Source organism: Mytilus edulis, chromosome 1 (assembly GCF_963676685.1).
Source record: "Mytilus edulis chromosome 1, xbMytEdul2.2, whole genome shotgun sequence".
Taxonomy (NCBI): Eukaryota; Metazoa; Mollusca; class Bivalvia; order Mytilida; family Mytilidae; genus Mytilus; species Mytilus edulis.
Genome location: NC_092344.1, coordinates 703,799 through 718,137, shown reverse-complemented (window position 1 = coordinate 718,137; position 14,339 = coordinate 703,799). Strand labels below are relative to the sequence as shown.

Below are 14,339 nucleotides of genomic sequence, written 5' to 3'. Positions count from 1 at the left end.
GCTTCCCCCCTTTCTTACTTGTTCAAAACTGGAGTACGTATGAAATAAACAAGGATATGCTGTTTGTCAATCGTCATATTCAAACTTTAACACTTCAACACATTTAAAAGCATTTATGTCAAAGTTTTATAGAAACACAATCACGAGAAAATGTCTTTGAAAGATCGTGCAAAGTTGATTAGGGGGTTTTGCATAAAATGGTATTTAGTGATTCCTTGATCACAAATATGTCCATCCAATCAAATTTCATTTAACATAATTGTTTAGGCTTTAGCACCAAAATGGATGCGCCCAGTGCTTACTGATTTAAATCAAGCAAATGTTTTCCTGTTTCTGAGGATTGAGATAAATCATAGATGTAACGATTATTTTAACGCAAATCATTTCTAAGGTGCACCTTTTTGAAAATGTGTGAACTAACCTTCTATTACTGAATTCTAGTCAAATTGGCACCTGGATTAATCGGCACCCGATATAGTCATTTCGGCCCTAATGTTTGATATCTTTAATATATGTTTTTTTTCTCAGTATTTTGAGCAAAAAGATGAAAATAAAGAAGGTGGTATTCAAGTTGTTTTGACTTAATCACATTTTTTGAGGGTTTCTGTAAAAAAAAGAAAAAATTGTTCATTCAACTATATTTGTATTCAACGGTTTTATTTTTTTTGAGCATTTTGCATAATTGTTTGTTTACCAATATGAGGCAGGCATTACCTGTGAATGGGGACGAAGTTTGTATGATTTTTTTTTGTGTAACTTTTAAAAATATTTGTAAAAAAAAGAAACGGAAATACCGTAACGTTTCCGATTTTGGTTCTGTTGTTAGGGATTTTACTTGTGACGTTATTTAATTGATGACGTCATGTTCAATGTAAACAAAATAACGCAATGCATCAGGAAACGTTTATTCATATCAAAGACAAAGAATGATTAAAAATAAAATATTGGTATTGTGTTCCTTGAGTTCCTATACTTTACTAGACTAATCAAAGTCTCACGATAACAAGACCAGGAAAAGGAAGTAGATTTCTGCGTTCTGCGCAGATCCGGAAATTAAAAAACATGACAAAAAAAAAATTGAATAATTTTGAGTTCATTAGTACAATGAAAAATTCGGGAAAATTTTCCCGATTTTTTTTGTTTTTTTTGTTTATTGATTATTCTACTGTTATATCCTGAATATTAATATGAGGCAGGCATTACCTGTGAATGGGGACGAAGTTTGTTTAAATTAATTTTTGTAACTTAAATATTTGTTAAGAAAAGAAACGGAAATACAGTAACGTTTCCGATTTTGGTTCTGTTGTTAGGGATTTTACTTGTGACACTATTTAAGTTATGACGTCATGTTTAAGGTAAACAAAGAAATGCAACAGGTAATGTTTATTCAATTGGTATTGTGTTCCTTGAGTTCCTATATTTTACTAGACTAATCAAAGTCTCAAGACAACAAGACCGGAGGAAGGAAGTAGAGTTATGTGTTCTGCGCAGATCCGGAAATTAAAAAAAGCGACAAAAAAAATTGAACGATTTTGAGTTCATTAGTACAATGAAAATTTCCCGATTTTTTTTTTTTTCTTTTTTTATTGAATTTTCTACTGTAATAGGGGACTTCATCCCCATATTAAAAAGAAGATGTGGTATGATTGCCAATAAGAAAACTATCCACAAAAGACCAAAATGACACAGACATTAACAACTACAGGTCACCGTACGGCCTTCAACAATGAGCAAAGCCCATACCGCATAGTCAGCTATAAAAGGCCCTGATAAAACAATGTAAAACAATTCAAACGAGAAAACTAAAGCCTTATTTATGTAAAATAAATGAAAGAAAAACAAATATGTAACACATAAACAAACTACAACCACTGAATTACAGGCTCCTGACTTGGAACAGGCACATACATAACTAATGTGGCGGGTTTAAACATGTTAGTGGGATCCCAACCCTCCCCTAACCTGGGACAGTGGTATAACAGTACAACATAAGAACGAACTATAAAAATCAGTTGAAAAAGGCTTAACTCATCAGATGGACAAAAATATTTGACTGTTTGAAGTGTCCGGAAAAAACACCTTTTTAATTGCTGTTAATTATTTTGCATTTGAAATATATTGAATAAAAAATTATCTTTTTAAATTAATAGATATTGTTTTAGTCATTTTCGTTTAACATTCACATTGGTAACTGTCTTTTTCTTTTTTTTTATGCCCCCGCTGTGGCGGAGGGCCATTAATTTAAGTTTTACCCTTGATCAGTGAAAACAGGGATTCATTGTTTTCCCTTATATTGTTCTTATTTTCTCAAAATTAAACAACAGCTTGGGTGAGGGCTTTTTTTGAAGAAAAAACAGCAGTAACTACCTGTAAATAGTTAAAACAACAAAAATGTTCATTATGTTATTCATAAAAGTTTAATTGAAAATGCTTATCTAAAAATTGGTCATATATATTGAGAGTTGAGACAACTTTCACCAATAAATATATGAATTCATTTTTAACGATGTAATGAATGAATCTATCCAACCTCAAAAATAATTTAAAAAATAGAGGGATCATTTGTACATTGTTAGAATTATTTCTTTTATTGGATGCCGAATTGACTTTAAATGGGTGCCGATTTGACTAGATGCCAATTTAACCAGGTGCCGATTTGACTTTTTCCTTGGGTGCGGATTTGACCTATTACTGAGTTCTATTTAATTTCTACCAATACACCTCAACACTCTATTTTACCAATACAACTTATCGCTATTTGTCTGCCATTACTGGATATCACACAGGTTCCCGTAAAATTTTGACGTCATAAAATAAAATATCTGACGCCACAATGGAAAAGTGATTGTTGTATGCGTCAAAGGTTTAAGCGGCAGGTTCAGTCGGAATTAGCAATAAGGTGTATACACCTTATCACTCCTAAGCATGCAAGACTAACTGGTGTGTAGACCAACCAGTCACACAATAACCAAAAGAAATCTGTGACGTACCAATCCATATTTGGAAGTGGGAAATACAGATGCATTGCTATTCATCTGAGCACTATGATTACTGGACAGGATTCCAGTCACCTCGTCAAAAAATGATATATATATATATAAGAATTGCTACAAAAAAAAATTGAATAATAAAAATTATTTTCATCCACATTTCCATGAGAAAATTCACCCATATCATGTGCATCTTCCTCTTTAATTTCTCTGCTATTACTGGACAGCAAAGCCTTTTGCAGGGGTTCGATCCTGGTTTTTGTTTTTCGTTGCAGTTTGGGAAACATTGGTCTAACAATTTTGTAGTGACGGCTTAAACTACATATCATGCATATATTTGTTTAAAACTATATATCAGTAGGTCAGTCAGGGGTACTACTTGTAATAGTTATTTTTATTTACTTGAAGAAGTAAAAAAACATATACACATATAAGTAAATAAATAATGTTTGAATAATCTCCCCTTTTAATTTTCTAAAAAATTTACTTGTATAAGTAAATTTTTCTTACAATCCCACAAAAGTCTTCAAGTCTTGAAATGTAAATTCATGGCTTTAATGATTTTTCCCAGGTTTGCTCAATTTTTGTTATTAGAGTTCGATGTCTCATCTCATTAGTTCAACAAAGAAACTGATTGCGCAAAGATCTTAAATATTTGGGCAAGGCCTTCAAAGGTTGCTCCTTGGGGGCTTGTAAATGAACAGTGTTTTGAAGATAACAGACAAATAGGATTTTCATTGTCCATGAAATTACACTTTTAAAAATGATTAGTAAAGACATCTGCAAAGAGCAGATAATTTAAAATTCTATAAGGACAAAGAAATCATAAAAATTCAATTAAAGAAGATAGGATGACTTTTTTACTTCTACAAGTAAAAAAATCTGAATGTCTAAGGGACATAACTCAGCCAATAATTTTTTTTACCTATACAAGTAAATAAAATTCACTTGTATAAGTATCCTACAAATTTACTTATACAAATGTATAAGTATATTAATATTACTTCTTCAAGTAATTAAAATTAACTTGTACAAGTAGTACCCCTGACTGTAGGTAGAAAAGCTGGATAATTCACACCTTGTGTGCAATACTTAACGTTACATAAATTCTGTCTGTCATATGTCCATTGTCCTTGACCTCATTTTCATGGTTCTATAAATGTCCGAAATACTCACTTATTATGAGTGATAGGGTAACTATATTTGAAATGTGGGTTCCTTGCTACATCTGCATGTTTGTCAGGTTGAGTTCTTCTGACCATTGATAAGCCTGTCCCCTTTCAGTGAAAAGTTTTGATTTCAGTAAATTAAACATGAAGTTACCAACACATCAACTTCACACTTAGGACACATATTTATTGTGATGTAATTTTTTTAATATATATGTCAAATTATGATTTCAAGGTCATGTGGACTTTAAGTTTTGAAGTGAAAGCATGGCATGGTGTCCAATGAGTATTTATTTGCTAACAAATGATAACTTCCAAATTTGTTGAGCTACATGTATCTGAAGTCTTATTTGAAAACCATAAAAGAGGGACGAAAGATACCGAAGGGACAGTCAAACTCATAAATCTAAAACAAACTGACAACGCCATGGCTAAAAATGAAAAAGACAAACAGAAAAACAATAGTACACACGACACAACATATAAAACTTAAGAATAAACAACACTAACCCCACCAAAAACTAGGGGTGATCTCAGGTGCTTCGGAAGGGTAAGCAGATCCTGCTCCACATGTGGCACCCTAAATGTTGATATTGAAAAATGAAGGTACAATTTTTGAAGCAATGTTAACTTGTTAAATTAAAATAAGGGTTCGTGTTAGAAATTTAAAATAACAATCTGCCAAAAAAATAATAATATTTATCTCCTTTATTTTAGGGGGCAGAATTATATTATTGAAGTGAGTGATAATCACACCTAAAATACTCTTGCTATTGAAAGTGAAAAAATCAACCATAAAATATAGGATTTATTTTATATTAGATCTCCTCTTGTAACTATTAAAAAAGTTTTATGTTCATTTTTAGTTAACAGAAAAATAGACAGAATGAAGAAATCAACAGTGAAACCAAGAGAGTATAAGTATACCGAGGTGAAGGCCGTTCAGCCCAATTCCACAGTAGATGTATATGGTGTTGTCAAATTTCTAAAGCAACCTTTCAAAACAAGAGGGAGAGGTTTGTACAGTAAAGTTAGACAAATTAAAGAAAAGTCCTAAGAACAATAATTTCAAATTTATTGATTGATGTTTGATATCTTAATTTTAAGCCTATTTATATGAATATACTTGACAAGATTTTTCCTTCAAAGTACCATTAAGGTTTACCTATTATGTCTGTTTGTTTTGTTCACACAATGTTGTCAACATGATGGAATTCTATGTGACTGTCATACAAGTGAGAGGTTAAGCTAGACAAAAACCAGGTTTAATTCACCATTTTCTACAGAAGAAAATGCCTGTACACAGTCAGGTATATGACAGTTGTTATCCATTGGTTTGATGTGTTTGATCTTTTGATTTTGCCATTTGATTAGGGACTCTTTGTTTTGAATTTTCTATTGAGTTCCATATTTTTAATATTTTACTTTTTGGTAGGATTGTGTGTAATTAAGTTTGTTTGTTTGGTACTAGGTTTTTTTTTGTTATGTATTTTGTTATATATTTTAGACTATTGTATGGTAGTGAGTTTGGTGGACCAGACCTGTGGAGAAGATGAAAAACTGAAATGTTTGTTATTCAATAATGAACCTACCAAATTACCAGAATTGAATATAGGCGATATTGTCAGATTTCATAGACTAAAGGTACATGGATTTACAATCTTATATTCAGTTTTAACCAGAATTCTTGTGGTTCATTTGTTGTCCTTCTTATTGTTGAAAACCTATGCATCATACACATTCAAGTGGTCACATATATATTTTATCTATTTATATAATGTTACAAGTTTTTCTTACTTAAATGTTATATTTATTTGATTTTATTGATTTCTCGTTAACCAGTTTTATAATGTTCTATAACATGCTATATTTTTTCATTGAGAAGTTATTGTTGTTTCAGATTTCTATGTTTAAAAATGAGGTTCAGGGACAGAGTGGTCCTGGATTTTCTTGGCTTGTATTTTCCAGCAAGAAAGATTCATCTATAGATCCTACTTCATCTCTTTCACCAAACTACACATTTACTGATTCAGACAAGCAAAAGGTAATACACAAAAATGTACAAAACAAAAACATAATTTTGCAAATGTCACAAGTCAGGAACCTTATATTTTGTTAGTTTTGTGTTTTATAAAAATTTTGGTTCATTTTTATCTCTCAGACTTAAGTGTGGCGTCCATTTTGCTGAATTATACATTATTATTGAGGGGCTAGCTGAAGCCTGCCTCCAGGTGCAGTATTTTCTTGCTTCAATGAATTTCCAAACAGTGAACATGGTCAACACTTTTTTCACACCAATAAAACTATGAAAAGAAGCATTCAATTGTTAATTAAAGTCCAATTATAACAACGACCTGTTACCACTGTTGGTAAATAATAATATGCTTTGTTTAATTGTGACATTTCACATCTTTAATAATAAAATATGAGGTGTCTCTTTGGTGGTACTTAATCTGTACAGGTGGATTGACCCTATTGAAACAATTCATAAGACAGCAATGTGACAACGAAGAATATGAAATAACTTTTGATTTAATCAAAATACAACCATCAGTATTGAGAAGTATTTAAACAGAACTGACTGAGGACATTTCTTTGTATTATAACAGATAGAAGATTTAAGGACCTGGATTGTGGACAAAGATGAATTTGTAATAAAATGTAAAAATACCAAACTAGAAAACATCATTCCACAAATGTATTTTGACTTTGTGTGTCAGGTAGGTTTGATAAAACCATTTTTGTTAGATAACATTAGTAAACTCTGCACTATAACTGCCTGCTTTGAAATAAAACTACACTTACATTGAATTACAAGTTTAATCATGATCCATGCTGGTTTCAAATTCATTTAATATGTGAACAATTGAGAATTAAGCTTAAACAGGGTAAGCTTACATTTTAGTGAAGCAGGAAAAAAAACACAACATACAGCCTATGTGCTCAGTTACAAATACATGTATCTCTCTGAAAGTTATTTTGTTGGTGTTACTCATTCTCACATTAATCTCAAATTCGGTACTCATATGCGTAATACCAACTGTTATTTGATTTTGAGGTTGTCTGTAATTAGAAATGTATGAATCAACAATTACATAGTTGCAGTGTTACAAAAAAAAATGGCTCCCCAAAATAAAGTACTTTCAAAATGTTGATACATTTTTTAGGTTGTTTCTACCTGCTACTTTGAAAATGACCATTGCCTGGTTTTGAGAGTTTGGGATGGAACAGTAACAATATAGTAAGTATAAATTAGTTAGTACAATGTATAATTTACTTTTATTAGATAAAATTGTGTTTTGTTTTCTATCTCTTATACATATACCCCACATCTCCTTGTATTCTTGTTCAATGTATAATTTACAACAGACAAACATATTATGTCTTTTTATATACAGTGAATTCTTTGTTTTATGCGGTACTAAGTTTGTTGATTTTCTAGGTAATGTAGAAACACTAATTTAAATTTACAGGGATATAAACATTTTCTACAGACATTTATGCAGATATATTGAATGCCAGGAAATTAAATATGCAAAAGATTACACTCTTTTTTACTGAATCCACAAAAAATGAAGTTAACAATATCTATTAAACAACCAGCATAGAAAATGTCTTGAAATTTTTCTATTTCAGTCAGCTAAGAAAGTTTGAATTTGACGAAGAACTGTTGCCTTCTTGTGACCAGGAGTTATTGAAGAAGGCTGATGGATTTACAGTAGACATTGCACTTTATGATGATCATTGTGACAAGGCAAAGGAACATATTAAGGTATAAGTCACAAGTAGTGTAAGGTTAGGTTGGATGAAAGTGATCACTTCTGTCTTATGTCGTCCTCTGTGTTGTCATAGATATAAGAAGGTGTGGTATGAGTGCCAATGAGACAACCCTCCATCCAAGTCATAATTTGTAAAAGTAAACCATTATCGGTCAAAGTACGGTCCTCAACACAGAGCCTTGTCTCACACCGAACAGAAAGCTATAAAGGTCCCCAAAAAATTTACTAGTGTTACACAATGCATGTAACACTTTAAGAAAATTAGTAACTCCTTTCAAAAAGATAAACAGAATTCAAATTGAATTGCAGATTTTTCATCAATTGGTGATTTGATAGTCACAAATAATGATTACTGGCGGCACATTATTGGAGACAGTAAACCGATATTTGCCAGCATCAAATCACCAATTGAAGTCGTCCAAACTTAAAATACAATATTGTTATCTCCGTTCTAATGAAACTGTCAGAAAGCAACATTAAATCATACATTTAAAATCTGTCATACATCGTTTGCGCTTGCACATACGTTTTCATAGCATCAATTGTCAATTAATGCCATGAAAATTGGTGACATTATCCAATCAAAATGAACGTTATAAACGATGTTGCATTAGAATTGTCATTTCATGTTTTTGATGCAGTGTAATACATAGATTGTAATTTCAATTCAAATTTTTTAAAATTCACACTTACTGATAATTATATATACCTTATCAATTTGATATTTTTCAGCCAGGAGATTTTATAAAATTGATCAATCTACATGCTGCTGTGTATAAAACTGCCACCACAGTTTCCACAGACATTCCAACGTTAGAACTTATCTTACACAGAGGAAATTCATTTGGGAGAGGCTGTGTGCCTGCTGATGATAAAATATTGGAAGAACACTTGCAAAGTATAAGTAATTTAACAAAGACTAAAACAAGTGAAAAATCTAACAAAAAAGAAAAGACAGTTAAAATTTCTGATGAAAATCCAGAAAGAGTGATTAACAACTCCCAAAAACCATCAACATCTAGATATAACAACCAAACCTCCCCAGTAGGACCGCATAAGACTTCTGGATTAAAAAGACCCAACCCCTTTGCCGAATTACTCAATAATAGCGGTATCAATGATAATATTGATGCTGTTACTTCTACTTCTATTGATGAACAAAAGTCATATAAAGAAAAAGATCAAAAGTCAAGGGGTGAAAATGATATTGAAAATCAACAGATGGACATTGATGTACATGATCAGAGAGAGAATGTTAACTCATCACAAACTTATTTGAGTAGTGGATCACGTTGTATGCAGCAGACAGTCACAGTCATACTGGGTCATCCCCTTGTCAAGGTCTCTAAGATCAAAGATGTTCTCCATGGTGATGTTCCTTATAAATATAGAATTATGGGACATATTGAAGACTATTTCCCTCATTCTAAAACTGCTTCAGGATTTCTCAAATTACTTTGTAAAACTTGTAATTATCTTTGTCCTGTTCCTGAGAAAGGAAAATCAGACTCTTTGTCATTACAGAAAAAGCATGGTGGGATTAACCATTATTTTTGTCCTAAATGTGAAGAAGGGAAATCAGAGAAAAGAAGTAGAACAGACAGTATTTTAGAATACATTTACATGTTAAGAATGAAAGTGACAGATGAAACAGGGAGTTTGATTATTATATTATGCACAAGTGAAGCCGTAACATTTTTCCGCGATGTTGAACCAATAGACTTGTTGTCAAAGGAGAGTTTATGGCATGAGGTCAGCGATGAGTTGGACCAGTTGTGTTCTTCAGATAGACCATTGTTTGAATGTTGCATCAAATCTTACAAGGTTGGACAACAAACTAAATACCAAATATTTGACACATGTCTTGTTTGACATTATTTCACTAAGATTTATACATCATTTACTCTCCGTTTTAAATATAATCATCATAATTATGTTGTTTATTTATGATTTTGATAATAACATTAGTTTTCTATATTGTGCAAAGAAGTTGTGGCATTAGCGATAATTCCCAAAATATGTGGATACAAATTTTCCTAAATTTAGGAAGAATTGTATGGTTGTGAACACAATGGTGAAAAATCGATTTAGTGATTTTACCAAAGTTTGAATACATGCATATTAAAAAGATATGGACTTCATTGAACTGCTGAATTTGTTGTATATCCAAATTTACTTTTTTTTTAATTTATGTTGAGATGCATGTTTAAAGGAAAACTTGACCTGTTATGATTTTTTTTTTAAATATTTGATGTTGACAATCATAAAATGTCAATAAATGATATTTCTGTCATATTTGTGGCCAGAATAGGCCCACTCGCTCGTAAATAGGCTTATATATGATTTAAACAAAATGCTTATTTATGTACATTATGTTTCATTTTTGTTTATCTCTCACCACAGTAAAGTGAATTGAAATATTATCTAATTACAAACCCCAAGATGGTTTGGATATAATGTAATGTACAGTTAAACCTTGTCAAACTATTAAACCTGGAAAACTGAATCAGTTTTTTCTTTTTTAGTTGATAAAAAGTTTGTTGTTAAAAAGAAAACTACACCATAGAGTTTTAAGATCAATTATGTGAATATAGCTCTAATAATATGCTTTCAGAAAAGAACAAGAAATAAAGTCACAGGACTCGTTTTCTTGCTACACAATAAAATAGGTAAATTCACATTCTATTGTAAAAGTTACTTTATCAAGTTATCTCCACTTCTATCTGAGTAATCTATCCTTATTTGGTAAATTTAAAAAAAATTAATAATATAAAAAGTAAAGATTTTTAGGTAAAGATTGCATAAAATGCAATCAAAACCTTATGGGAATAATTTGATATCTAAATGTTTCAAGGCTGATCACTTCCTTTTTTGATACACAAAATATAGTGCATTGATCATAACATTCTATACATACTATCTATAACATTTCCAGAAATTTATCGTTGTAATATATGGTCAGATATTCCAGACACAGAATAATGTTTCACTTGTCAAGAAAATTACATAACTTTTGCAAAGTGCAGGAATCTAATGTCAGAAAGAGTGATTAACAACTCCCAAAAACCATCAACATCTAGATATAACAACCAAACCTCCCCAGTAGGACCGCATAAGACTTCTGGATTAAAAAGACCCAACCCCTTTGCCGAATTACTCAATAATAGCGGTATCAATGATAATATTGATGCTGTTACTTCTACTTCTATTGATGAACAAAAGTCATATAAAGAAAAAGATCAAAAGTCAAGGGGTGAAAATGATATTGAAAATCAACAGATGGACATTGATGTACATGATCAGAGAGAGAATGTTAACTCATCACAAACTTATTTGAGTAGTGGATCACGTTGTATGCAGCAGACAGTCACAGTCATACTGGGTCATCCCCTTGTCAAGGTCTCTAAGATCAAAGATGTTCTCCATGGTGATGTTCCTTATAAATATAGAATTATGGGACATATTGAAGACTATTTCCCTCATTCTAAAACTGCTTCAGGATTTCTCAAATTACTTTGTAAAACTTGTAATTATCTTTGTCCTGTTCCTGAGAAAGGAAAATCAGACTCTTTGTCATTACAGAAAAAGCATGGTGGGATTAACCATTATTTTTGTCCTAAATGTGAAGAAGGGAAATCAGAGAAAAGAAGTAGAACAGACAGTATTTTAGAATACATTTACATGTTAAGAATGAAAGTGACAGATGAAACAGGGAGTTTGATTATTATATTATGCACAAGTGAAGCCGTAACATTTTTCCGCGATGTTGAACCAATAGACTTGTTGTCAAAGGAGAGTTTATGGCATGAGGTCAGCGATGAGTTGGACCAGTTGTGTTCTTCAGATAGACCATTGTTTGAATGTTGCATCAAATCTTACAAGGTTGGACAACAAACTAAATACCAAATATTTGACACATGTCTTGTTTGACATTATTTCACTAAGATTTATACATCATTTACTCTCCGTTTTAAATATAATCATCATAATTATGTTGTTTATTTATGATTTTGATAATAACATTAGTTTTCTATATTGTGCAAAGAAGTTGTGGCATTAGCGATAATTCCCAAAATATGTGGATACAAATTTTCCTAAATTTAGGAAGAATTGTATGGTTGTGAACACAATGGTGAAAAATCGATTTAGTGATTTTACCAAAGTTTGAATACATGCATATTAAAAAGATATGGACTTCATTGAACTGCTGAATTTGTTGTATATCCAAATTTACTTTTTTTTTAATTTATGTTGAGATGCATGTTTAAAGGAAAACTTGACCTGTTATGATTTTTTTTTTAAATATTTGATGTTGACAATCATAAAAATGTCAATAAATGATATTTCTGTCATATTTGTGGCCAGAATAGGCCCACTCGCTCGTAAATAGGCTTATATATGATTTAAACAAAATGCTTATTTATGTACATTATGTTTCATTTTTGTTTATCTCTCACCACAGTAAAGTGAATTGAAATATTATCTAATTACAAACCCCAAGATGGTTTGGATATAATGTAATGTACAGTTAAACCTTGTCAAACTATTAAACCTGGAAAACTGAATCAGTTTTTTCTTTTTTAGTTGATAAAAAGTTTGTTGTTAAAAAGAAAACTACACCATAGAGTTTTAAGATCAATTATGTGAATATAGCTCTAATAATATGCTTTCAGAAAAGAACAAGAAATAAAGTCACAGGACTCGTTTTCTTGCTACACAATAAAATAGGTAAATTCACATTCTATTGTAAAAGTTACTTTATCAAGTTATCTCCACTTCTATCTGAGTAATCTATCCTTATTTGGTAAATTTAAAAAAAATTAATAATATAAAAAGTAAAGATTTTTAGGTAAAGATTGCATAAAATGCAATCAAAACCTTATGGGAATAATTTGATATCTAAATGTTTCAAGGCTGATCACTTCCTTTTTTGATACACAAAATATAGTGCATTGATCATAACATTCTATACATACTATCTATAACATTTCCAGAAATTTATCGTTGTAATATATGGTCAGATATTCCAGACACAGAATAATGTTTCACTTGTCAAGAAAATTACATAACTTTTGCAAAGTGCAGGAATCTAATGTCAGAAAGAGTGATTAACAACTCCCAAAAACCATCAACATCTAGATATAACAACCAAACCTCCCCAGTAGGACCGCATAAGACTTCTGGATTAAAAAGACCCAACCCCTTTGCCGAATTACTCAATAATAGCGGTATCAATGATAATATTGATGCTGTTACTTCTACTTCTATTGATGAACAAAAGTCATATAAAGAAAAAGATCAAAAGTCAAGGGGTGAAAATGATATTGAAAATCAACAGATGGACATTGATGTACATGATCAGAGAGAGAATGTTAACTCATCACAAACTTATTTGAGTAGTGGATCACGTTGTATGCAGCAGACAGTCACAGTCATACTGGGTCATCCCCTTGTCAAGGTCTCTAAGATCAAAGATGTTCTCCATGGTGATGTTCCTTATAAATATAGAATTATGGGACATATTGAAGACTATTTCCCTCATTCTAAAACTGCTTCAGGATTTCTCAAATTACTTTGTAAAACTTGTAATTATCTTTGTCCTGTTCCTGAGAAAGGAAAATCAGACTCTTTGTCATTACAGAAAAAGCATGGTGGGATTAACCATTATTTTTGTCCTAAATGTGAAGAAGGGAAATCAGAGAAAAGAAGTAGAACAGACAGTATTTTAGAATACATTTACATGTTAAGAATGAAAGTGACAGATGAAACAGGGAGTTTGATTATTATATTATGCACAAGTGAAGCCGTAACATTTTTCCGCGATGTTGAACCAATAGACTTGTTGTCAAAGGAGAGTTTATGGCATGAGGTCAGCGATGAGTTGGACCAGTTGTGTTCTTCAGATAGACCATTGTTTGAATGTTGCATCAAATCTTACAAGGTTGGACAACAAACTAAATACCAAATATTTGACACATGTCTTGTTTGACATTATTTCACTAAGATTTATACATCATTTACTCTCCGTTTTAAATATAATCATCATAATTATGTTGTTTATTTATGATTTTGATAATAACATTAGTTTTCTATATTGTGCAAAGAAGTTGTGGCATTAGCGATAATTCCCAAAATATGTGGATACAAATTTTCCTAAATTTAGGAAGAATTGTATGGTTGTGAACACAATGGTGAAAAATCGATTTAGTGATTTTACCAAAGTTTGAATACATGCATATTAAAAAGATATGGACTTCATTGAACTGCTGAATTTGTTGTATATCCAAATTTACTTTTTTTTTAATTTATGTTGAGATGCATGTTTAAAGGAAAACTTGACCTGTTATGATTTTTTTTTTAAATATTTGATGTTGACAATCATAAAAATGTCAATAAATGAT

At 31.1% G+C, this 14,339-nt stretch overlaps 1 protein-coding gene across 1 annotated transcript; it reads left to right on the top strand.

Moving 5' to 3' along the window:
- Positions 1–261: 261 nt before the first annotated feature.
- LOC139520747 (uncharacterized) lies at positions 262–14,063 on the top strand. Its single transcript, XM_071313673.1, has 10 exons — positions 262–358; positions 5,026–5,175; positions 5,667–5,803; positions 6,060–6,203; positions 6,769–6,879; positions 7,327–7,400; positions 7,796–7,931; positions 8,671–9,807; positions 10,960–11,820; positions 13,019–14,063. Exons 1-10 carry the CDS (start codon positions 286–288, stop codon positions 13,925–13,927), a joined length of 3,732 nt encoding a protein of 1,243 aa, XP_071169774.1. The 5' UTR covers positions 262–285; the 3' UTR covers positions 13,928–14,063.
- Positions 14,064–14,339: the final 276 nt, after the last annotated feature.